Source organism: Pseudomyrmex gracilis, unplaced genomic scaffold (genome assembly GCF_002006095.1).
Source record: "Pseudomyrmex gracilis isolate BER0280 unplaced genomic scaffold, ASM200609v1 scaffold_6, whole genome shotgun sequence".
In the NCBI taxonomy this organism is placed as follows: domain Eukaryota; kingdom Metazoa; phylum Arthropoda; class Insecta; order Hymenoptera; family Formicidae; genus Pseudomyrmex; species Pseudomyrmex gracilis.
The window spans coordinates 505315-530660 of NW_018020590.1; the positions used below are offsets into that span (position 1 = coordinate 505315).

The 25346-nt window shown below is 44.1% G+C and overlaps 1 protein-coding gene across 10 annotated transcripts in view; it reads left to right on the plus strand.

The window, feature by feature from the left end:
• Positions 1–25346, plus strand: part of LOC109858754 (protein unc-13 homolog B) — a 168079-nt gene that overhangs the window by 4165 nt on the left and 138568 nt on the right. For 7 of the 10 annotated variants that reach the window (XM_020436332.1, XM_020436372.1, XM_020436323.1 and 4 more), the window contains exons 2-5: positions 10759–10788; positions 12577–12679; positions 13484–13709; positions 24648–24771. In XM_020436332.1, coding sequence (XP_020291921.1) covers positions 10759–10788; positions 12577–12679; positions 13484–13709; positions 24648–24771 — 483 coding nt within the window. The remainder of the gene's footprint in view (positions 1–10758; positions 10789–12576; positions 12680–13483; positions 13710–24647; positions 24772–25346) is intronic. The other 3 variants (XM_020436349.1, XM_020436354.1, XM_020436400.1) reach the window with 1 other exon arrangement.

Genomic DNA, 25346 nt, shown 5'->3' on the forward strand with positions numbered 1-25346 from the left:
TACAAAGAATTCCGACATATCGTTAAAACGAGGCGGCAATTTGCGCGCGGAAACGGCGATTAGAGTCGCGTGGCCGTGATTAAAGGCTCTCCGCGCGTTCGGTTCATTTATCTCTTGGTTTTAAATTTAGATTTCGCAGTTTGATTAGAGCGATTTGTTCGTTTTAAAATTGCGCCCGGAAGACAAATGCGAATTTCAGATAAACGCGAATTTTCATTTGAAAAACAAGTAGTAAAGAGTAGGCGTTTCTCTCTGAGATGTTTGTGAATAATGACGGTAATGATCGTTGCGAATACGCCGACGCGGTAACGCAAAGCGAGCGGAAAAATTCGCGAACGCTTTTATGATGCATGTGGGAAAACGTGTCGTCGTAAAAAAAGCACAATGATAGCATCGGACAAGAAGCGATAGTGTAAAAGCGGAAGGAAGTCCGCGAGAGGAGCAAGAAGTGATTGAAGAGTGCCGTGACGCGAAAAAGAAACTCTCTTTCCTTTTCTTCAAACCCTTCTCGGACTTCCTCTCTCTCTCTCTCACAGTTATAAACGTAACTCTGCCCGACTACATTTGCGAACAGAGACAGTTCATCTCGGCGATATTTTTTGCACGTTCTTTCTTGATTTTCGTAAAAGGCTTGCTATTTAAAATATATATGTATATATATACATATACATATATATCCTGACTTTCTCTCGTGTTTGTGTGCCTTTCGGGGATGTTAGAGAGCACAACGAGAGAGAGAGAAAAAGCACCGAACGCGCTTATTTGCAACGACGACAAGAGCGAGTCGGGGATGTGACACGGGCGTTGCACAAAAAAAAATTTATTCAAAATTCGCGAGAATTCTCTTTTTGCCCGCGTTTTTTTCGGCCGCACACATGTGCACACGGCATTGTCATTATAAATCTCTCCGTAGTGTTTTCTCCCCATCAGCGGAAATATAACACTTTCAATGGCGACGTCTCTGGCAGAGACCTACTTTCTTTCTATATCGCGTTGTCCCGTCGTCGTTCGTTCGCTCGCTCGCCGAGACTACATATTCACGCGCGCGCGCTGCGTTTCATCGCTGCGACGACGCCGGAAATGTGTCATCGTTAATGGAGATGAAATGCTCGCAATAAACGACGACTATCCGTTACGTTCGCGTTAACGAGCGACGCGGACGTTTATTTTCGCGCGTTGTCGCGCGAAATCGCGCGCGACGACGACGACGACGACGACGACGATGCTACCGCCACCGCGTTGTTTTTGATTGGAAAAAGCAGCATTTTCTTCTGTGGAAACACAAAAATCCAGAAGAAATCGCGTTTCGGCACGTACCGCTTCTTTCTTTCTCTCTCACTATTTCTGTGTCGAGTATATTTCACCTATTTTTATACAATAGGTAACATTTCCACGACGCTTCAGTTACTTCGATTCGCGCGAGAATGCAGAGATAAAATTAGTAAAACATGATGATTTATAACGTTATTTTTTCCTCCTCAAACTTGCGTTATTTAAACTTCTCGAAACGCGACGTCGGAATTTTTCTCACTGCGAAGTTTCAAATAACGTTGTAGTATTTTCCCCGCGACCTTATATGTACATAAATTATAAATTTAAGAAGATAGCGCGTGTGTGGTGCGTCAAAGCTACGGGAATATAACATTCTGTTCCACATATATGAAAATATATACGCGGATGTGATCGCGAGACAGAATAAAAATTTTCGCCGTCGGAAAATTCATGGAATGCTGATTTTTCGCGGAAAATGGTGATACGAAATGATTCACCGTACGCGCCGCCTTGCACATTACCTTGCCTTCTTCGATCTTTCTTGAATGAGAAGCTTTCGGTGGGACAATTTGCGGGGTAGTCTGGCACACTTTAAGCCGCATACGTGCACGCCCCGTCCGTAGACGAGTGTGTGCGCGAGGAGGGGGAGAAGTTTCCTTCAGGAAAAGGAGGAGGAAACGTTATCAGACACGGAAACTACCCCCATTACCATTCGCAAACGAAGGTTGATCTTATCCACGTTTTAGAAACGAGATCGAGCTCGCGAGCTTTTCCTTTAAACCGGCAGCCCATAAAACATTTCATCCCCCGCCTCTTCATTTACCATGCAGCCGTCGTGTAGTTTTGCAGAGTTGCAACAACTTATAGCCCACACACATGTGATTTTTCTGTCTGGATATTAAAAGTTAACGCGGCAAGAGCGACAGCTATTTTTCCCGCAGCGTCAATAAAGAGTTCTTAAGTTGCGGGAGATATGTTTTATATATAGTTCGCGAGGCCGGTGTTAATATCAGTCCCCGAGCACTTTACAAGCGAAATAAGATACAACGGCGGCGTAAGAAACGTAACTTGTTTGCGGCGAAAGTTTCCTCCTTTATTGTGCCGGGCTTATTTCGAGCGTTGCGAAGAGTACAGCAAACGCCGGTAGGGGAAACTTGGCCATCGCTCAAGAACGTCGTGCGAACACGACGACAAACGGGGAGGGCGAAGAGAGACTCATCCTATATGTCACACAACGTTAACGACTTATCGATATACGAAACTTTCGAGTAATTAACCGAGTTTATATATTTACATGAACAACTCGTTAAACTCTTCTCTTTATTGCTGTATTAGTCTCTGCTACTTTCAGCGAGGAAAACGTTTGTTTTTTTTACGAGCGATGACTAGCTGTTTCGCGAGATGAGAAATTAATTCGTTTTGAACGTACACATACACACACATATATAGTATGTTTGCAATTCGTCATCGAATAGAAATGTTTGTCGTACAAAGCGCCGTATATATTCCACGCGAAGCGCTTACATGTGTCGGCTTGTCGTTGCTGACAAACGGCGAGTCGCATTTTGCTCGTGTTTTTCGCACCTCGCTGAGCGAGAGCCACTTTTCCGAGCCGATGGAGGTTTAGTTTATCGAACGAAAAATTTCACGACGTGTTAAAGGGCCGATCCGTGTGTGGACTCCGCGTTGCCGGTTCGCTTCGGTGACTGGCGTTCCCAGGGGAACGATGTTTTTTCCAAAGCTCGCTTTCTCTCTCTCTCTCTCTTTCCTCTTTTGAAAATAACCGAGTCTCCATGAGCTTTTAAATTCGCAACTTTGAAACGAAAATCGAAAAAGGTTAACGGAAGATTTCCAACGGACATTGGCAAGAGATAGCGGTAATGAGCGCGCGCAACGACTCGTCATATTCCCCAAATGTTCCGACTTTCAATGTCCTGGTCTGAAGGGCGATGTGGATTCGTCCGGAATGAACTTTAGGAGCACTTTGATCGGCTCTCTTACAGAGAGGGAGAGAGAGAGAGAGAGAGCGCGCACCGTGTTGAGCACTTTGTGTACCGGGCGACGTCGATATACCGGAATTGATCGCAAAACGAGCAGACGCCTCAAACAAGCGTCCATCGCTACGAAAAAGAACGATGACTGGGTGCTGATAACTTCTCGGAACTCGATTGCGCACAATTTATACCTGATGTAATAGCACTGATGGCATTTTGCGAGCTCCCGCTGTCCTTCGCTGCACTATTTTTCCACGTCAATAGAACACTTTAGATAATGCTCTTATGTACCGCGATCTCATTACATCACGCGAGTTCACCATCGAAGTAGAATAACCGGTAATAATATCAGAGACTTTTTGAACACGGCTTTTAAAACTTTATCTTCGCGCATACTGTTTTATTTATTAAAATGCCATATCGATTATCTGTATGCGAGCACGTATGTTACAATTTGTTTTTCACACTAATCGGAAAACGTTGTCTAATGCGAGTTGTTAGGGGCTTTACAATTTTTTTTTTTTTGAATCCATATATCCACTTCATCAATCAGTGCGTGTTTCACCGAACCCATTTTAATGCAATCCATCTCCATTTTCTATCGTTTTCGCCGTTGTGTAACTAGTTCGTTTTACGTGTAGAGGAGATCGGAATCCAATACGGGGGGGAGGGGGGATTCCCTTCGGGAGTTTCCGTGGACGACCCAAGGCAGCATCGTCATAATAAATAGAGGTCCTTGAACCCTGTCGCAGGGAGAATGCAATAGCTCGAACTATCGAGCAGAGTTCGAAGTCGTCGGACTCTCGCAATTTTCCATTCTACAACAGAGGGGTTATATACAATACATATATACAATACATATATATATGTATATATAAACGAATATATATATATATCTTTTTCTCTCTTCGTTTTCCTTTTTCTATCCGATAATAGAGGAAGGAAAAATCCGCGCGCGCCATATCGGCGGATCATTGATAGGAAACTTCGTCCGCTAAGCCGGGTCTTATCGGCGATGAGCGCCGAAGTGGTAAACAGTCGGTATACGACGTCGCCCGGCACAACGCAAACTTTATAATGCGCTGTCTATTGCCACATTAATACCCCGGCGCTATGCCGGGGGATGTTTACCGTATAAATGTCGTCCCGTCCGTGATCCGCTTGGCGGACAGAAACTTTCCGCCTGTCGCTTCCGCGCGAACGCAATTCGCGCAGCGAAGGTATATTAATAATTCGTCCCGGCGGACGTTCTCGGCGGCACTCTCGGTTCTCTCGGGCTCGTCTTCCTTGACGTCAGACACACACTGCGATTTCACTCTTCTCTCCCTTTTCCTACCCGCACTCTTCCCTTCCTTCGTCCCTTCTGCAATAAACTTTCATCGTGCGGTGCGCAATTTTCATGCGGTCGCACCCGCCGCCGTCATCGTAACCATGTCGACGGTTATCGGTTTTACGGGAGCAGTTTGCCTGACGAAAATTTCATGACAGAAGGGACGATGCGCATATACATACACATACATACACACACGAACAGCATCACAAGCAAGTACCACGTGCGCTACACTCAGGGAGGTAATTATGCGCGAAAACAATATTATCGAAGGAATTATCGGATGCAAGGTCGAACTTTGGGGAGCGCGATGGTAAAGCGGGCGAGGCGAGACCGCCGCTCCGCAGAGGGGGTTAATGCGCGCCGTGCAGAATAAACCATTAACGCGGATGACCCGGTGTCATCGGGATTATAAGCAGCGGGAATAAATGGGAGAAGTGAGCCAGGACGCGATGGATTATAGCGTTCTGGACGACGTTCATGAGCGGTGGCGAGAATGCTCTGGATGTTAAATCAGCGCGCGTCAAGTCACGTATATCTTCTCTACATTAATTCCGTAGTTCTGATTGCAGTAATTCCCGGGCTGTATTTTTCAAGAGAAGATTCTACGAGAGTTTTCCCATTTAGTTTTATAAAAAGAGTAATTGACACTTTCGAAGATATTACGAAACAGTTTTCTTTCCGAGACTCGAGAGTTAATGTTTTTAGAGTAGTTTGTTTTTCTCCCGATCGGAGTTTCGTTTTCGAGAGATTAAGAGTTTCTCGTAGTTTCTATGAAACGCACACACATACAACGCTGTCGTTCAAAGCCAAACCGCAAACGTCGGAAATATAATGAGCGCCGCTGACGAAGATGATATTACACAAGAGATAGATTTCTTGTGTGTACAGAAACCACCCGTTTAAATTATTCGGATACGCGTGCAGAGCTTCACGTTAAACATCAAATCCAAACGCGGAGATGTACTGCATTATGTACACGTCGGCTTATAGTGAAATAGTAATCTGACAGAAGCTACAGATTTATCGGCGTGAGATTTACTTTAGTTTGAAATCCGGAAGTAACGCGCAATCTCCTAATTACATCTCTCGTCGCTGTTAATTTGCGCGAGGAAAAAATTGCGTTACATCATCGCGATAAGCGAGATATCTTTAACGTAAATATTTATTATGTTCTCTTATCTTTCTCTCTCTCTCTCTCTCTCTCTCTCTCTCTCTTTCTCTCGCGGTTTTTTTTTATCCGATAACTGGATACGAGAAAATAAACTTGTAATTATTATAGAGAACGCACAGTGAGTTGTTTTGGAAATGCACTGCTTGTATTTTTATGACTTATATTTAATTTTTTAATTTGTTTGCCAATGACATTTCTTTCGAGAAATTTGTTTTTTTTTCTTAATAAGATATAAGACAATGCTAATGTTCGTTTTAATTAATAAACGTTTCTACGTCGTTACGTTGAGAAACTTTATTCATTAACTTGTAACACGTGGTTTCATCGACGGTGGTGTCAGCCGGCCGTTTTTATTGGTCTTCGGTGAGAGGGGTGTGAAGCGTCCTTAAAACTGAGAAGGGATAAGAGATCCTATCTCTTGGCGCGACTTCGAGCGCTTCGGTCGACTTCAAATAAGATCGTATAATCAGTATATATCGCAATTAATCAATGTATATCGTAATATCGGAAATGAAGACGAAGACTCTTTCTAGTCCGACTTGCTTTATAGTTGCCGGCGAACGTTGCGATATTTTATTCCAAAACTATTCTGGAAAAGTTTGTTTCGTTCCTAAAATACCGATAAAATCCGATATTGTCGAGTCGTTGAGATTAATTTAAACTTTTATCTTTTCGGGTATTTCACTCTGTGACCTTTAATTTTATGCGCGCGTTCGTGAGACCGAAGATTAAATGTACAACTTTACATACGTGTACAGTTGAGATAAAAATCATGTGCGAGCGATAGTTCTTTGTTTTTTTTTATTTGTTTTTTTTTTTTTTTCTAAAAGTCATCGTGTTAACGGGAGGCCATATGTTCGCGACAGTGAGATCTCGAAAAATCCATACTGCATGATAATCACGTGCACGTGTGCTTATCTTATCACTTTCGCACGGACTTAACGTCCGGGATATCGAGAACGCTTTCGATTCTAATTTATGACGATGATTATTCCCCCAGCCTCTTAGAATGCTCGATAAAGAGTCCTCCTTTTTCCGTGTCTTCGCACCTCTAAATTTTATCGAAAATGCATAATCGATATACACGTAATTCACTGAAACCGAAATTCGCGCGATGATTTACGCGATGACGCATATACGTTATTTCATGTACAATGATGACAATAGAACGCTATCTATGGAATGAATAAATCCATTTTCGTAGTCGAACTTTGACATCAGACTTTTGTTAAATCACATTTACACAAACAACAATGGGAAAATGTTGGCGTTTGGTTTCTAGTTATTTATAATTGCATATAAAATATTTGCAAAGACATTTTGTCTTTTTTTTTTTTATTATCAGCGAAATAATACTGAACTAACTAATAAGAGCTGAGTATACGCGCGAAATGTAAATTAAGCAAGTTATTATTTCACAAAAATTGGATTCGAAAATCTATATGGGATGCTTGTGGCTCGCATCTCGTATGTACAATTTGTATATTTATTGCATCTTTTCTTTCACGCATAAAGAAACAATCTAGCAATTTATTAGCATCTTCACGTCTGTCTGTCCGCATTAATCAATTTCGTGGGGCGCTCGAAACACCTTTCGATTTGCCTCATTAGACCTCTCGCGCATCTGCGTTGAACGTATAAAGCACGTTGCGAGAGTTAATCGATTCTGCAGCGCCCTTTCTTTCGTTCGCAAAAGTTTTTTTCTCTCGCGCGTCTTCCTCGCGCAAATATTAATTATACATTCAGAAGAGATCTCATTGCGACGTGTCGCAAAAGAAAATGATTAATCGAAGACACAACTGACTCTCGCACAGGTACATACGTGAGTACGTTTTTACGAAGGTACTTCGAGCGAACTATTTATGCCCCGTTACATTGATCGCACTTGACGTAAACTCATATCGAGGATGCGAGTTAGATAGTTGAGATAAATATACGAGCGCGTAACAAGAGTAGGAAAATTTATGTGTCTATTTACACACCGAGTTCTTTACCTCTCTCTCTCTCTCTCTCTCTCTCTCGATATACTCGATCTTTTTCGATATACAAAGCGTACAAATCCATTCAAGCTGATGTAATATTTTCCGTAACGAAATAATAATCGACGATCAATAAAGTAAAGTCAACTTTCTCCGGAGTAGCAACACGAGGCGAGAATATTATACCGAGAAGGTTTCTCGGGCGAATATCCTCCTTCCGGAAAAGTATCTCTCTCCGAAGAAAATATCTTGAAAATATTTTTCGTGAGTAAGAATATTTTCAGAATATTACACTTCCGGACTCTCGTTGTCTGTGTGTCATAGAGTGCGATAACGTGGGATAGAAGTCGGGTATCGTATAGAGTTGCCGATTCATTTATACGGGAGGATGTGTGTGGTGTTTCGTGCAGCGCGGGGGGATTTTAGGAGAAAAATACACGTCGGTCATTTCTGTGTGTGAGAGAGAGAGAGATAGAGAAGAAAAGTATCCGCGCGACTCCTTGATAAGCCCGAGATAAGATATCGCACTTACGCGTGCCGCGTAAATATTGCCTCGTAATATCAGTCCGAGCGTATAAATAAAACAGTGCGCCGTGTAACACGCGTTTTCCCGGGTTTTTCCGCCACTTTTATATATCATCCTCCCTTCGGTCCCCGCCGACGCCGGTTGCTATCGTTCTGCATCCGTTTCCACGGCGCATCGTCACCGAAGGAAACTGCCGCAGGATGAAAAGTAAGCGGCGTGTCACCTATACGCGCGCGTGTCCTCCACACGTGTACGTGCCTGGCACAAAGACGCGCGTTACACAGAGAACACGCCAGAAGAGGGTGAGTTTCATAAATGTATAGCACGTATATATACGTGTGCGCGCGCGCGCGCGTTCGCTCTCGCTCTCTCTTTCTGTGACACAACGATACCCACGGTCTTGGCATGTATTCATACGCTGGGCGTCCATTGTCTCGAGTTGTTCGAAGGTAAAAGATCGCAACTGAAGCGTTAAAGCTGACGTCATTGTTTCACTTTTCTTTCGTCGCGCGAGCATGCATCGGCCTACGCGCAAAACACACAGAGAGATCGCAGGCACATTTTCTCTCTCGTGTCGGTCCAATTTATCTATATGTATACATGTATATCATAATGACGCTCTCAGCTATCAATTCCGCGCAATATAACTCTGATACGGCCGCTTTGTTTTACCTCATCAGGAGGGGAGGATTTTCCGCGCGCCATTTTGCAGCATTAATAACGTGACAATTCACGGCTGTGACGCTCGAGAGATCCGGATGTGCGATTAATTAGTGAAGAGACTCGTCTTGCGCGTCTAACGCGAGTTAATGCGCAATTTATATCCGTGCCACACGCATGTTTCGTTTTTTTTTTTGTTTTTTTTTTGCAAAACCGATTTTAATATCGCCTCGCGGTTCTCCCTCGCCGCGCGTATCGGATTTCAATCGCAAACTACTGGCCGGCTGCCAACGCGTGGACGCGAGCAAACAGCGCGTCGTTCATGAGTTCAATTATGTAGTTTTAAGCGAGTGGGGGCGAGCAATTAATTCGTCAAGAAGTTTATACAGAAAGAAGAAGAGAGAGAGAGAGAGATGACAGAGTACACCTGTTAATAAGCGAACGCACTTGAACTTCGAGTTAGATTAGAGGAGCAAATGATTAGCGGTCGACTTACCACTTATTTTCGATGTTACACACGTCGCTCTCGTGTGTCCGTCACACAGAGTGTTACCCACTCATATTCCTCCACGTAGTGGACATTTTTATCACAGGGACGAGAATATTCCCGACCGCAGACTCGCCCTCTTTCTCTCTCTCTTTCTCTCTCTCTCCTAATTAATCGCGCGCGATGCGCGCAAAATAGAAGAGCGCGTCTATGTCGAGCGAGGAAACTATCTCGCCGCGAAACGGACAGAAAAAGTCTTCTATGAACTATGACCTGCGGATACACGGCTGACCCGCTTCATCATCACCGCGCGCGTTCTGCACACACACCTCTCTCTTCCCCAATCGTCCATTACACATGCCATCCCCCCAACGCTGCATGTGAACAACGTCGCCGTGTCTCTCTCTCTCTCTCTCTCATCCTCTCTCTCTTCTTGCGGTGTAGCGGGATTAAATCCTAAGGGCAGTTACTCACTCGTGTAGGCTCCGGCACAAATTGGCCTGGCATTTATTAGCACAGGTCAATGCTTCGAGTCCGCTATTGACACAACCGGCTGCTGCAGCGCGCGCTGCTGCTCCGCGCGCGCACATACATATATTCGCGTTCTTGTAGATACAAGGTTGTTTCCGTGACCTAACCTACGGAAAGCTATTTATTAAACCGCGGCTATTGAAAAAAAAAAAAAAAACGAAGAAAAAAGAGAACTGTCAAACTCACCGGCAAGTATCACCTCGAGGTTGATTCGTTTCGCTCGCGTTCGAGCAAATCTGCAATATGCGGAATGGGAATCTTCATAAGTTAAGTGACTGACGGAAAAACCGATAGAGATACACGAGGTCGCACTTGCACAAAAAAAAAGAGTACTCCGCCGTGACGGAGTTGAATTTTTTTGCACAGCGAATATTTTTATCTAAAAAATTTTCATACACACAGAACTGTCGCACGGTTAATTGCCGCAGCGTGTGAATAATTTTACATCGCTTGACCTGTATGTCTATTTGAATATTAAGCGTAATCGCCGCGATCGTGGTAATTACATAGTTCGATAATTCGCGCTAAAATAACCGGTACGTACGATGTTGACGGTAATGATCGCTTGATACGCGCGCGCGTGCGACAAACAACACGCAGCCGCGCCGAGCAGCGACTAATTAAACGGTAAACCTTCCGTGATTGCGGCAGTTTGCTTTTACACGTTTTACCACAGGTTCTGCAATTTTGAGATTAGACTCAAGCGTTGCTCTAAGCGAGAAATGTAGATGTTGTCGTCGATACAATGCGATTGCTCCGCAAGACTGCTCGTCGTAAAGCTCTTTCTTTTCTCTTTCTGTTGCAGTGAAGAAGGCGCGGTTCGTCTGCGAGGATGGTGAGTATATCACGACAGAAATAACGAAGGAAACGTGGAAATTTCCGGGGTTCACCCCTGACGCGTAATCGATTTCTTCTATGATCGCTCTCACATGTACGAGCGAAGTATTATAACGCCCGAGTTTGCGCGGTGATATTCAAAAAATTGAGAGACGTTGCGAGAAAAAAAAGTAAAAAAACAACGACGTCTTTAGTTACGCCTCGACTTTCGTGGACAATTTATTGCGCTTTGCGATTGGAGCGCTTCCAAGTTTCGGATTATGTGATTCCTTAAGTTTTGGAAAATGTCGCGACGAATCCGCTCTTGTAGCGAAATAATTTTTCCGCGCGGAGATGGCGAAGGATCTTTGCGGTAAACCTTTGAGAATCATGTCGTATATCTATAAATCCTCGAGATAATAGTTTGTACACGTACGATCGTTTACAATGTAAGATCCGTTTGAATTTGCGCGAAATAAAAGAGGATCGAACTGATAATAGAGATTGAGCGGATGTGTCTCGGTGAAAAAAAACAAAAAACAAAAAAAAATCCACGACATTATTCAATATTTTCCCACAATGGCGAGTGTAACCCTGGCGTGCTCTGCTTGTGTATTTATGGCATGCGGTTTTTAATATTTATCCTCGTGTGTGACGTGGCGCGTACAGAATGCATATACGAAGACCATTATTTCACGCAATGTCGTAAGATCGAAGTGTAACGATAACCGCCCACACCGGTGTCGCAAATGCAAAATGCATTCAGTTTCATGAATGTGTATTTGCTCCTCAATGCTTCGACTGTGCACATTCATTCATATTAAAAAAAAAAAAAAAAAACCGGCTTTTCATCAAGAACAAATTTAGTTTTATCAAAGTTGATTGCGAATTACATTCCTCCCATTTGCGCAATGGTCCTTCACGTCTTTCTCTCTTTTTCTCTCTCACACTCTTTCTCTCTCGTGCATAAAAAGCAAATATCACGGCGCAACTTATTCTCATCGTGCAAACGACGTTCGATTCGTTCCATATACCCTATCTCTGGCCTCTCACTTAGGTCACGAGAGGCTGCGCGGTTATTTTCACGGTTTCGATTAAAGCCTCTATTTATGCTGCGTCTAATTTTTTATTAATAGCCTCCCGCGGGGCGAGCTCCTCTGCTGGAAAACCACCTAGCCGTGGAACGAATCTTCGAACATATTTCGTCGCCCCCCGATTGCTCGGAGACAATTTTCGTGGACTCGTAAAGCAAAATGTCGAGGGTGACGCACCCCATATCTCACGCAAAACAATTGTGTGTGTGTGCCGTGGCTCATATAAAATCTCACATCCATTTTATACCGGGCGCAAACTTATTGAAGACGCGCGCAACCAAGAACGTGCGCGCACACACACACACAGCAGATGCCCCCGAGGGGGTAGCGGGCGCGTAGTTACCGAACTTTGTTCCCTCGGACACATAAACCAGGCGAGAATGCCATCAGGATCGCCGTTAAATCGAACAAAACAGCGCGGCGGTGTCATAGTTTACGGGCGGGGTTTAAATCACAACCGCTTTGTCGAAGCGTAATTCATCTGCTTTGTGCGATTCCGCGCTAAAGATGATAAATATACGATGTAAAACTTAATCGAAATGTCAAATACATGTGTACGTCAAGAACGTCGCGACCGTTTAAACGTCACAACATATATTTCGCTCGTATGTTGAGAGAGAGAAGAGAGCACGTGCGATAGATACGCGTTGTATATGCAGTCTTCTGAACTGACTGGACTAAAAACAACGGATTATCGACTAACGTACTTGCAGCGGAGCAGTTCAACTCCTACGTAACACTGAAGCTGCAGAATGTAAAGTCGACGACAGTCACTGTGAAAGGGGCCAATCCATGCTGGGAACAAGACTTCCTCTTGTAAGTAATCGATAATTAATTTGCGCGCGAACGTTTTTACGTTAGACACAGCGAAGCGTGAAAGAGACCATTACAAAAAAAAAAAAATGTTAAATTGAAACTGTTTTTTCTGCGGTAAAATGAAAAATTCTCATGTGATTACTTGCTATGATGTTACACGCCCCCTCGGGGAAACGTTGCGAGTTATCGCGTGCGCGCTGGCACTAAAATATCTAGGACAGCCGGCGATTCGTGCGCATCCACAAAAGAATCTGAGACCAAATTGCGTTCTTATTTAAATGTGACTTGACGCAGGTGGACCAAATCGGTTCGCGAATTTTTTGCGAGTCACAAAAATTTGTGAAAACCAAAATAACAAATCGGAAAAAAACGCGATTCTACACTTCAGGATACGCGGCCACGTGTCTTTAAAATCAGATTTTTTTTACACACTTTAATCTTCCATTTCCTGAAGTTACTAAATATGCAATCACAAAGAAATTAAAAAAAGATTAAACAACTTTTTTCCCCATTGATTTTTGCATCGGGATTAAAGAAAACTTGGCACGCAGTTCAATAGAGATTACACAAGACAAGTGTGGTTTTTGGTTTGATAAATCGCAATTCGTTACGATGAAATATAGTGTATGGTTCGTTCTTGATCTTGGCTCTCGCTCGTGTAACGTTCGTTGCCAACAATATTGTTAAATGTCGCATATTTAGACTATTTTATATACAACTCGCACAAAAAGCACAGTCTGATTTGTTTCGCAATATTTCTCTGTGTCTTGCCACGAAATTAATGGAAGTTGTTTGTTTACGCAGCGAAACGAATGACATGAACGCCGGGCTTGTGATAGAAGTGTGGTGCAAGGGATTCTTGTGGGATCGCTTTCTGGGCTACTACTATATCCCACTGTCGCAAGTGTCCTACATGAACGAGGTAACGAGAAATCAGTGCACCTTAAGCGAGAACCCCGAACAACACGTACCGTCCTCCGATATGCGTGACACCAACAGCAACACACAGCAAGACAGTATTACTGACACGGTACACTAGTATACATTGTACACTGAAAGTAGCGCAAACAATAGCAGATAGAGTAACAGTAGGTATAGACGCTATAGACGACGAGATAAAGATACTGAAAAATTCAAAAGAATGATTATAATAAAAAAATAAAATCGCAGTAGACGCTATTACGCAGCGACAGCAACAAGTATATGCTCTTTGCACAATTTGTCGTAACTCAACATACAGGTTCAATTAGTAAGACGCGCTTATACATATATATATATTTTCTTTTATGTCCGACATTCATTTTTCCGTCGTAAGAACGGATGTCCGGTCATTTTTGCGAGAAAGAACGCCCGCGCGCCGAAAGATAACAGAGAGAGAGAGAGAGAGAAAGAGAGTTCTTTAAGCATCCCCCGCACGTAACGATCTCTCGCAGAATCCGTTCAACTCCTCTTCTCCCCCCGGACACGTTTCCGTCACTCTCTTTCTACGGTCTCTTTTTAGCGGTCAACGCGGCTTCGAACGTGAAATGAAATTCGACGAGTATTTGCTCGTCGGACGAACTAAAATCAATTACTGTCTGACACTCTGTTCGTTGGTTTTCGGCGGCAATATATAACTGAATGATTTTCTCGCGTCATTCTTTAGTTAATAATCGACATCGTCAGCTCTATGTCACGAATTCTCCGCGCAATTTTTTTTGTATAACTTTTTTTTTGTGCGACACTTTGTTACAAATTTAGAAGAGAACGATTGCGAGATGAAAGAGGGAGAGAGAAAGAGAGCGAGCTACAAAATGGAGAAAACGTGACGCGATCAATTGATGTCCGATGCGTGACCGATTGCGAGGGCAATTCAGTCGGTGTATTATGTCGCTCGCGTACAAATTGAATCCGCAAAGGTGACGCCAACACTGACCATTTGCATTGATACTGACGTCGCTTAATTCGCTGTGCGTTTTCACGAGCGCAATCACGGATGAACGTCGAGCACCATCGAAGAATACGGTGATTAACAACAGCGCGTAATTTACGTCGCTAACGTGAGCAAACATCGTAGTTGCGACGTCGGAGATGGCGATTACCTTATTCTCTTTTTCTCTTTCTCTCTTTATCTCTCTCTTTCTTTCTCTCTCTCTCTCTCTCTCTTTGTCTTTCTTTCCAAGATGCATTTACGATACATTTCGCGTTTGTAATTACGTCGCACGTTATTAGATATTAATATAGCAGCTATGAGAGACCTAATTTCTCTTATCGTCGCTTCTATCAAGCGCGCGCGCACATACACATATACACACATACACACACACACACACAGACCCTCAAACGTAAGTTGGAACCCGGAACTTGGAAATGTCGATTCGCATAACACAAATTACGTCTCACTCAGGTAACTCGTACGACAAATTGATGTGCTTGGATTTCTGTACTTTAGTTTTCCAAACAAGATTTAAGGAAGATTACGATTCGTTTCTTCCTTTCATCCCTGCGTATATCGCGATATGCTCTTTGAGGTCTTCGAACTTACTTACCTACCGCGATTCTTCGTTCTCTTCTATCTTTCTGTCTTTATTCGCGGAACGCGCGGTCGACTGCACTTTGACTTTACGCCGACAAAAGTGAATTTTCGCTAATTAAATTGCCCGAACGCTTTACCTTACGGGTCGCGAGGGCGAGGAAATGCGAGATGCTCATTCATTCGATAAAATCACCCTTCCCCTGGCGAGAATAATAACTCTTTAGAGCGCTCGGAGTCATTCTTTTAAACGGCTAGACAGGAGTCACTCATGCGAGACCCGGAAGAAGCAATTCTTCTTTTCTTTTGTTCCTACCTCTTTCGGGTGTTATTCAAATTCCGGAACAACCGCCCGAGTATCTTAAAGTCAATTTCTCGTTCGTCTTCCTCTTTTCATCGTCATTATAAATTGAATAAAAATGTTTTTTTTTCTTTTTTTTTAACAATTACTAGCACGACACAGGCTCGCGCTACGCGCACGCTATTTGTGTTTTTATTTTAACGTGTAGTGTCAGTGAACACAACCTGTCATATGTGTGTGTGTGTGTATTATATATAAATATAGAATATCATATAAAATATATATAATATTCTCTTTTTTACTCTTTCCCTCGGTCACGTAACTTTAGTCACATGGTGTTTATCTACTCCTCTCTATCACGTAACTTTAATCATGTGTTGTTTTTCCATTTTCCCCTTTTTCTTTTATGTTTCGAATTCGATTTTCATGCGTTATTTCTGACATCTCTCATATGTACATTATGTGTATTATATTGTTTGTAAGATGTATATATTAGCTGTCATTGCGGTGACACACACATATATATATATATATATATATATATATGTATATATATATCGTAATTACGTGACTAAAGTCACCCCGCCGCGATCGCGCGGCCGAGGTCAATGCCCCGCCAATGCCGCGCGGCCGGGTCAGTGACCTCCCCCTCCCCCATCAAGGCCGCGCGGCCGAGGTCAATGCCCTGCCAAGGCCGCGCGGCCGGGTCAGTGAACTCCTCCCCCACCAAGGCCGCGCGGCCGAGGTCAATGCCCCGCCAAGGCCGCGCGGCCGGGTCAGTGACCTCCCCCCTCCACCAAGGCCGCGCGGCCGAGGTCAATGCCCCGCCAAGGCCGCGCAGCCGGGTCAGTGACCCCCCCCCCACCAAGGCCGCGCGGCCGAGGTCAGTGACCTTACTCTGTAGTATGTATATAATACACATAATATAATATAAAATATAATATTATGAATATATAATAAATTGTATGTATAATATATATTATTTAATGTTATATATAATATAAATTACAGTCACATTTCTTTAGTTTCATGTTGTGTTGTTTTTCTACTCTTTTTTGTCACGTGACTTTACTTTAGTCGTTTTTAATTTTCTCCACGTATACGACGAACTGTCAAAATCGCTTTTTTGTCATTACTTACTCTCTCGATTTTACCGATTCGATTCGATCTCGACTTGACTCGATCAACCAACTAATTAATCGGCAACGCGGAAAAGAGGCAACAATAAATGCGATAGATTCGACTCTGAAACGCGCACTTCGCGATACACATGGATTTTTTTAATATAGGAGGATTAATATACGCGACAGATTCTGAAAATATCTTTTCTTCGGTATGTTCGTTTTTAGCAAAATTTTAGTTTTCGCAAATAATTTCTCTGTGGTGTATTTTCATTAAGAAAAAGTGTAAAACCGATGTAGATATGAATCTGTGTGTGTGTAACAAATAAAATATAGTAGTAAAAGACGCTTATAGCCGGACATGTTTGTTTGCTTTTTCCGCACGAAGTGCATCCGCAGCATCTTTCAACGAAGACTCGAACAAATTAAATTAGAGAGCAGAATTACCTTCGTGCGGGGTGTGCGACTTGGTCACGTGCGAGAACATGGCTCTACTTTTATATGCGCTCGACCACTAATGGTGCACCTCAAGCATCTTTCTTGCGAGGCTGTCGTAAAAAAATCTTTCTCAGGACTGGCTCAGAGAATCCGCGGTGCCACGGCGCGATTCGATGGTGAAATTTTTTTTGCACGATTAAAAAAACAAAAAATTTCGCCAAACAAAAATTTCAACGAACAAGCAGTTTTTCGAAATCCGATTCGGATTTAAAATCGCAAGTGTTTTGTTTATGAAATTTGATTTTCGAAGCGAGAGCAGCGCCGCGACCTACGCGCAGTGTCGTTTCCTATCGCTCTCCCGCTGTTCCCGACAACGACATCGCCATCACTATCGCCAATACCCGGATCCTCTTCCGGCCGTGACGTCACTTGGCGCGCGGCCAAATCGCGGCGCTCAATGAAACGTTCGGTGAAGTCAGCCGGGTCGACCGAGAGTGGGCGACGCGGTCGACGTAGAGTTTACGACGACATTATGCTGCGTGCACACACATGCAAGGGGACACTTTTAGAGAGGGTAGGAGGCAACGACCTTGACGAAAGATTTCACAGCTGATTCTCGCGCTGTGCTTCGCTCGTAGCTTGAAAAAGATGTGTCCGACGACATTTACTGAAGGAAGCCTTAACGTCGCGCTAACGACCTCTCATTCACACCCACGAGACGTGGTGTCCTCCCCGCGACAATTTTATCTACGCTATTCGTATTTGTTACCTTTCTTGCTTTGCTCCGTGAGATAATCGCATTGCTCTCGGATGTACAAGACCGAGAAGCCGATGACCGTATGATCTACGATCCGCGAGTATAAAAGCCGACACATCGTCGTCGTCTTTTATCCGACGAGAAGAGAGACATCAAGACGTTTTCTCAAGCGAAGTTCTCTCTCTCTCTCTCTCTCGCTTACTCGACTTTTCGCTTTGAACGATTGTGGCAACAATGGGAAGAATCCACAAATCACACTATAAATCGTTCTCTCCGCGTTTTTTGGCCGAACGATCGACGGGGAAAACCTCGCGCGCGCTGACACTCGCGGAGATAAAGCGCCGATGCGGAAGACGGCGAATGCATGCGCACACGTGTGTAAAAGAGGAGAGAGAGGACAAAGCGGATACGAGACGACACACAAGCGATATAGAGACTCGGTCGAGAGCGGATGAAACGGGGTTGGGATGATGATGATGATGATGCAAATGGGGGAGCTGATGAAGACGCGATGTGAAACCGCGTGCTTAAAACGCCCCGTTGCTGCGAGCGGTGATGGACGAGAGACGTGCGGGAGTACCTCACCGTCGAGAGCGAGGTAAACGAGCCCCGAAGTACCAATGCGCGAGGTCACGATTGCTTTCCCGTGTTGCGAGCAGGACAATCTGGGTCAGCACTGCCGCTTAAAATATTCATAAAGCGGCACGCGAGCTCTATAAATGTACGGCCGATTTGATACGCATTAAGAATGCACCTGTTCGAGCTTGTGTATCGAACAATCCCCACCGCTAGCCGTAAACTAATGTCGGAAACAACACCGATCATATTATCCGTATAACGATGATGTCTTATTGTCTCGCGCCGACAGTGTCGAGGGCGCGCGTGTTACTGACGAGGGCTCGACAGCGAACGGATGCTTTCGTTCTCTTGTCTCGTCGTCGTCTTCGTCGTCGCTGCCTGGCATAATTCGGTATTGTACGCGCCGATGAAATTTTCAGCAAAGCTCTCGAAAACGCGTTTCTCTCTCAATAGATGAATTTCGGTAGCTAATTTCATCGCTCGCGAGAGAACGCGTCGTCTCCCATGCGCCGCGGCTTTAATTTGCAAGACGCTGATTAATAGCGTGTCGCGCAAGTCTCGTTCTCTTATCGGTTTTATTCCGATTCCGTCCGAGAAAGAGATGGATCCTCGCGTTTGAACGAGACGCGCCTCTCGTCACGGGCAATCTAGTTTTTTTTTTTTTTTTTTTTTTTTTCACGATTTGCATTTTCATTAGCGACTCTCAAGTCCCTCTTTTTTTTTCGCGACGACAGTCCGGATTCTTCTTTACCTCGGCTTTAACCGTGAAGGAATCAATCGATACGGTTTAAGTAGTAGAGCTCTCTGACATTTTCCACTGTACACAGGAAAAACAAGAGCAAGACCTTCTCGTCGATTTATTCAGTAACGACAGAAATGAGGTATGAAAGCAAAGAGATCTACGCGCGCCTATTTACCTGCGCGCGCGCGCGCGCGGCGTGTGTGAGAAACTGCGGTGGCAATCATCCGGCGCAAAGACCGACTGATGGAAAACGGATCCCGGGATCATTTTCGTGATCCACCGAGAATTTCAAGCTGATGGACGATCGGGTGTATACTCTCGACGGCGCCGTCGGGGAAAACTGTCGAACGGGAAAGAGTCGTCGATCGATCGCGCGTCTCTCACATGCTTTTCTTTCCTACGACTCTTTCGTCCTTCATCGCAATCGTCTTCTCATCAATCCTATCGAAATCACGTCGCGATCGTAGACACGTGGTCGAGTACTCCCGGTGCGCGCGTAACTCCGAATGAGAGAATATCTCGCGACATTTCTTCGCGGATGTTTCAGTCAACGAAGAGATTTGTCAATTCGTCTGTGTGAACGGGGACACAGACTTTACCTCTGTTTGTTTTCTCGCAAACGAGGACGGCTCGTGAGTCCTTCGCGCGAGCAATAGGCCGGCCCGCTTTGTTGACCCGGCGAATCGACGAACAACGATCGTTCCATTCCGAATCGTGCCGGAAAAGTCAAGCCGGCCGAGTCCTTATCGGGCGAACAAATCGCTCGTCGACATTGCTCGCGCGCAAGGAAAAAATCGAAACGTGTATATCGTCATCGTCGCGTGACAAATGCGTAAACAAGTATTGCTGGAGTTATACACATATGTGTGTGTGTACGTATGCGGCATCAAATAAATGACCGCTGGCGTGACTGTCGAATCGCTTCTGGTTACGTATAAATACATCATATACATACAGTAGCGGATACATAACGCGACAAATAAATTGCATGTATTTGTCTTTCTCCGTTGCGTACGGAATCGCTTTAACTCTCGATATCAAGTCAATCTGTTGTCGTGTAAGCGCGAACAACAATCGAACGAATGATTATTGCTTGGCGATATTGTATATTCGGTCTTTCTTTTCAGAGATGCTCTTCAAGTCTTGTTTCAACCATGACACGACAGAAAACAGCTCTGTGCAGTACGTTCGCGTGATAAACACGTATATACGTTTTGATCGAACAGACAAACAAGACCGCACAGTCTTCCATCACGTTCGTGCAATTTGCATCTCGATCGATTGTACGATTTCCCGACCATTTTGCTTTCTTTTTCCAAAGACGCGGTTTCATATTTTATAAAGAAAATCGAAGTTTTCATCGGTAACAATAGCGGATTTACGTAGTCACGCCGAGTTTCTCAAGATCGCGAGCGATCTACCGAATATTTAGACGTGGCGGGAATAATGTCGCGCGTTTCACCAGCGTCGCCGTTAACGTCACATACGTCTCTCGCACGTTTTTCTCGAGCAAACCGGAAATCGTTGAATTTCAACGACTGTCTTATTCACGGGTGTGACGTGCGGCGCGATGTTTCTGAGAAATTCTGACTAGCGGTGTCACTTCGTCGACGGACGCTTAATTACACGGGGGCGGTGTCACATTTCTATTCACGGATACGTTCGTTTGCGGTTCCTGCAAGCGCCACTATCATCGGGTTTCCGCGTCGTCATCTTCCGATGTGATTNTTTNTTTTTTTTTTTTTTTTTTTTTTTTAAACGTCGCGAGATTCAGAACCGAGACGTCGAGCAAGACACGAAAGAAGACAGAAAAAAGAAGAAGAAAAACAAAAAAGAAAATGGACGGAGACCATTAACGATTAGTTCGCAGATAACGCATTCATCTGCATGGAAACGCGATCCAACAAAACGCGTCCCCTCAGCCTCCTCTCCGTCCCGCAACATTCTGTTATTTATCACGCGGAGAGAATGTATACTACACAACGCAACACGACAATTTCTCGGCGAGAATAATAACCGGCGGCGAAAAATGACAGCGCCAGGATCGAGTGAGGAGCAACGACCGCGCGTACATAGCGGTTTACAATCGTCTTGTTATAGTTTACCGTACATTTTTCTTCCTTGTCGTACGAGTAAATAAAAAAAAATAAAAAAATAAAAAAAAAAGAAAATAAATAAAAAACCTACCTACCGTCTTATATTAGAACGCGAACAGATGAGGAGAGGAGGTCGTTCTCCATTGTGCCGACTGCGTCGGTAGAAATGAACGGAAAATTGCGTGAAAAACTCATTTTCCCCGATCCACCGTCACTCGGAAATCATATCCTTCTCTCTTCGGTGCGTGATAAAAGTGCATATTGGATTCTCGCGATTGATCGCGATCGATCGGCGATGTCTATTTTCTCGCCGGAGGCGGCGAGACCGCGCGCGACTCGCTTTCTTATCCTTTTCCCACACGATGGGCACGCTAATTGGGCCAGGTTGTAAGAAAACAGATTGAAACCGGAAAGGTAGGGGCGACTAGTGCGTCACACCAGTTCCCGTCGCCGCTAACCCAATTCGACCCTCCCTCAGCAGCGCCGTAATAGGGCGGAATTAACTGGAACGAACGATCGCGTATAGTGGCTCCTGCGCTTCTTATTTTAGCATTACTGCGAAAGAACTTCGTTCGCTGCGATATCGTCTCTCTTTCTCTCTCTCACGTTCTTATCCCGACACAGAAGAAAACCGCGAATACATAACTTTTCTCACAATAATAAAAGATTCATTTGCTTTTCATCGAGATTCGCGACTTACACGAAAGGAAAACGTGAAAAAAATTTACGATACTCGTGACATTTATGTAGCCACGGATATAGCGAGATCTCGAAAACGAGGGAGGATTCGTGTCAGTAGGTGAATATAAATTGATATCTACCTCCGATTTCGTATTTTTCTTTTATGAGTGTGTGTGTGTGCGTGTGTATGTGTGTGCGATAGGGATAAATTTCAGCTGTCGATGTTTATGTACACGAGACGATGGATGTCCGTGTTGATCTTTAATGCTCTATTGATCATTCCGGAGAGACAAAATGTACCTTTTTCTAATATTAGCGGAGATTACATCTTTTAACGCCGTGCGCGCGCTCGAAACCAATTGAGATCACGTCGGAATTGAAATATAATCGTCTATAATTTTCATCCGTATCGACCGCGAAAATATCTCGCGCTATGGTTATTTTCCATATCGCGGGATACAAAACATAATCGGAAATAGCTCGTTAATTATTGCCATTGTTGCTTTAGCGTCTCGGTATTGGCTGCAAAATTGATTGCATCCAACACTGAGTCTGTTGACTGCGAATAATTCGATATATTATTTTTCGTGTAAAATTGGATCGACATATGTAACAGAAAGGGACAATAACAGCGACGAAGTTTGACCGACGCAATTTGGCGGCGAGACGGTATCGCTGGATCGTAAGTACGTAGTTCTTCACGCATCGATAAGATTTGGCTCGCGAACTTCGCCGAAAAACGCGGTCGTAATTTTTGACGACTTTTTCGGGACAAACAGATCTATTCGAGACAGGATGCCGCCGCGGGATTTGTATCTTGTTTTCGTAAAACACTTTTCTGACACGCCGCGCTCTCGAACTGTTTTCCTCATCTCTCCGCTCGACGCGCCGCACGTGTTTGCAAAACCGAAATTTGTCCGCGTTTAAATCATCGTCGTACGTAACCGACGAAAAAGAGATAAGTCGGTTGCTCGCTCGCTTTACTCGCGAGTTTAAATTACGCCTCTCTGTTGACATGTTAATACATATTTTGCAACTGCAATTGCAAAACTTGCGAGTAATATTAGCGAACTACCGCGTGTTCGCGAGCGTCGTCGGCTTTAACTTCGCCAATCGATGAAATTGCGTTCGCGATACATAAAATAATTTTGTAACGCCGTCGTCTTCACGCGCGTGTCGACGGGCGAAGAATAAAAACAAACACGTACGTATTTTTAGAGACGGAACGTCGTCACGCAACAGCTCGGATTTATACAAGCGGAGACCATCATCGCTCGGATTCGTTTTTGTCCAGGCAGTTATGGAGTTTTAAGCCGCTAAACCATCGATCGCCCGAAGCCACGGTTTTGTTCCTCTACGTGAGACAAAACGCGATACATATCGAACTTCGCAGTTGCGGCATCGATTTCACCTTGCCGTTTATTGGTTTTCGCGTTCTTGTGACAATTTTCCCGGGGTTCACCGCATTTCGGTTCGGTTCGCGCTTGATTTTTCGATATCGCTCGGAAAATAGAGAAACGCATGCATCCGGCGGGGGGGGGGGAGGGAGATGTTGAATTCTGTGTTCAGTTCTTTTCTCTCATCAATACCTCTTGCAAGAAACATCCGCGAAGTCCGTGTTCGTTTTAGCTGCTTGAAACGCAAGTTTGAAGGGCAAAACCACCGCTCAAGGTTCACAAATTGATATAAACTTTGTCGATTGTTTAAAAAACTTTTGTTTGTTTATACGCGAACTATAGCCGAAGAAGATTTTTATATCCTCAATATAATAGCTAGACGGCAGAAAAGAGATGGAAGTTGGGACGATATTTCAAGCTCGCGTTCCAAGCAGCTAAAAAATTTACACGTGTCTATTCTAACTCAAATTTTTTTGTCACTCTAAAGAGTGAACCGTGTGAGTTATTAAAAAAGTGTAGATGCACATCTTATTTTTAGAATATTAAAAACATTTCTCTTGCATATTCTTTCAAGTGTCTACTGACATGTCCCGTTGTTTATGTTTAACAAGAAAAAACGGTTTTTCGTAATTTACTCTTAATGAGTTTTGAAGAGAGTTTCAAAAGATGTTGGACGAAAAAAAGACACACTCGAGATTCGAAATTAGAGTTAATTCTGGCTCTTCTCTACAGAGTTCCGTTGAAGTCGAGAACGAACACTTCGCGAGGATGCTTCTCGTTAGGATATCCTCGTGCACCGGTGGCGCATAAACTGCATGTGCACGTTCGTAATATCCATCATCCTCTGCAATAGCGCAATCCACCGCATCCACGCATAGATTAGTCTCGCGCCGCGCGCTCAAAGAATACGGTCTTCGATGAAGTTGCTCGGTCTGCATAAATTGCGGTCCGCTATCGAATAATTGCGCTTGCTTCCTCGCTTACGCGCTAACGTAGTGGCCGTATAGAAGCCGGAGAAGAAGAGAGATTGTGTTCCAAGTGAATTATTTCCCGCGCAACCTACCGTTGAATGAATAATGACTCGGTTGTTAATTAATTCATTACTTCATGCGCGCGAACGTTGAAGACGTCGCGTCGTTTCCACGACAGACGCGCAAATGTTGCCCCTGGTGTATATAATATATAATGATTTTAACAGTCGGCGTTCGTAACGAAGAGTTACGATCGGTTAATACGACGCGCCGACACGCGCATTACGCGATATAATTACCGCGCGCGTTCGAGCATTTGTGAAAAACAACAAAAATTCTTCTTTTGCTCAAAGCGTTCTTTATCACCTTTCAGGAGACTAGCGGACAGTGGGTGAATCTGGGCCTGGAACTGGAACAGAGAGGCAACGAGATCATCGGCGTGAAAAAACCGACGGGCCATTCGCTCTTGATCGACTGCCGGCTGGAACTGCCGTTCGGTAAGTGACGACACGATTCCGCTAGATTTACGGTAGATGATGAAAGCGCATGTCTGACTTATGTAATCGTATACGGAGATATGGGAATACGTTTGACGTATATACAGTTATAACTTATATCGGTGTCGTCGTGCCAAGCGAACAGAAGATCCGAGCTGCGACGATATCCGGCCTTGTAATGAGAGATTTTGCAATTGTTTGGAAAAGAAGGGAAGTTTGTTATTATTATTACAATCGATTCGGTCGCATCTTCGATCTGCCGTTCGCACCCACAATCGTCCCTTCGAACGCCAGCATGACTTGCGTTCTGATCGCGCCATGATTTCAGTCACGAGATTTATTTCTTTTTTTTCTAAGAAAAAAAACTGTCCAAAAAAAAAAACGGCAGATTGCTCTTTATCGCGTGGTATTCATTAAACGCGATGCGATTACCAAAAAAAAAAAAAAAGAAAAAAGAAAAAGTAAAAAAAAAGAGGAAACTCGTTCGAAGTCGGTATCGACTTCCAATTTCACAATCGACGGATTCCGAGCGACGCGGAATCCGACGTTTCGAAAAGAGGGGTTAATAGCGGAAC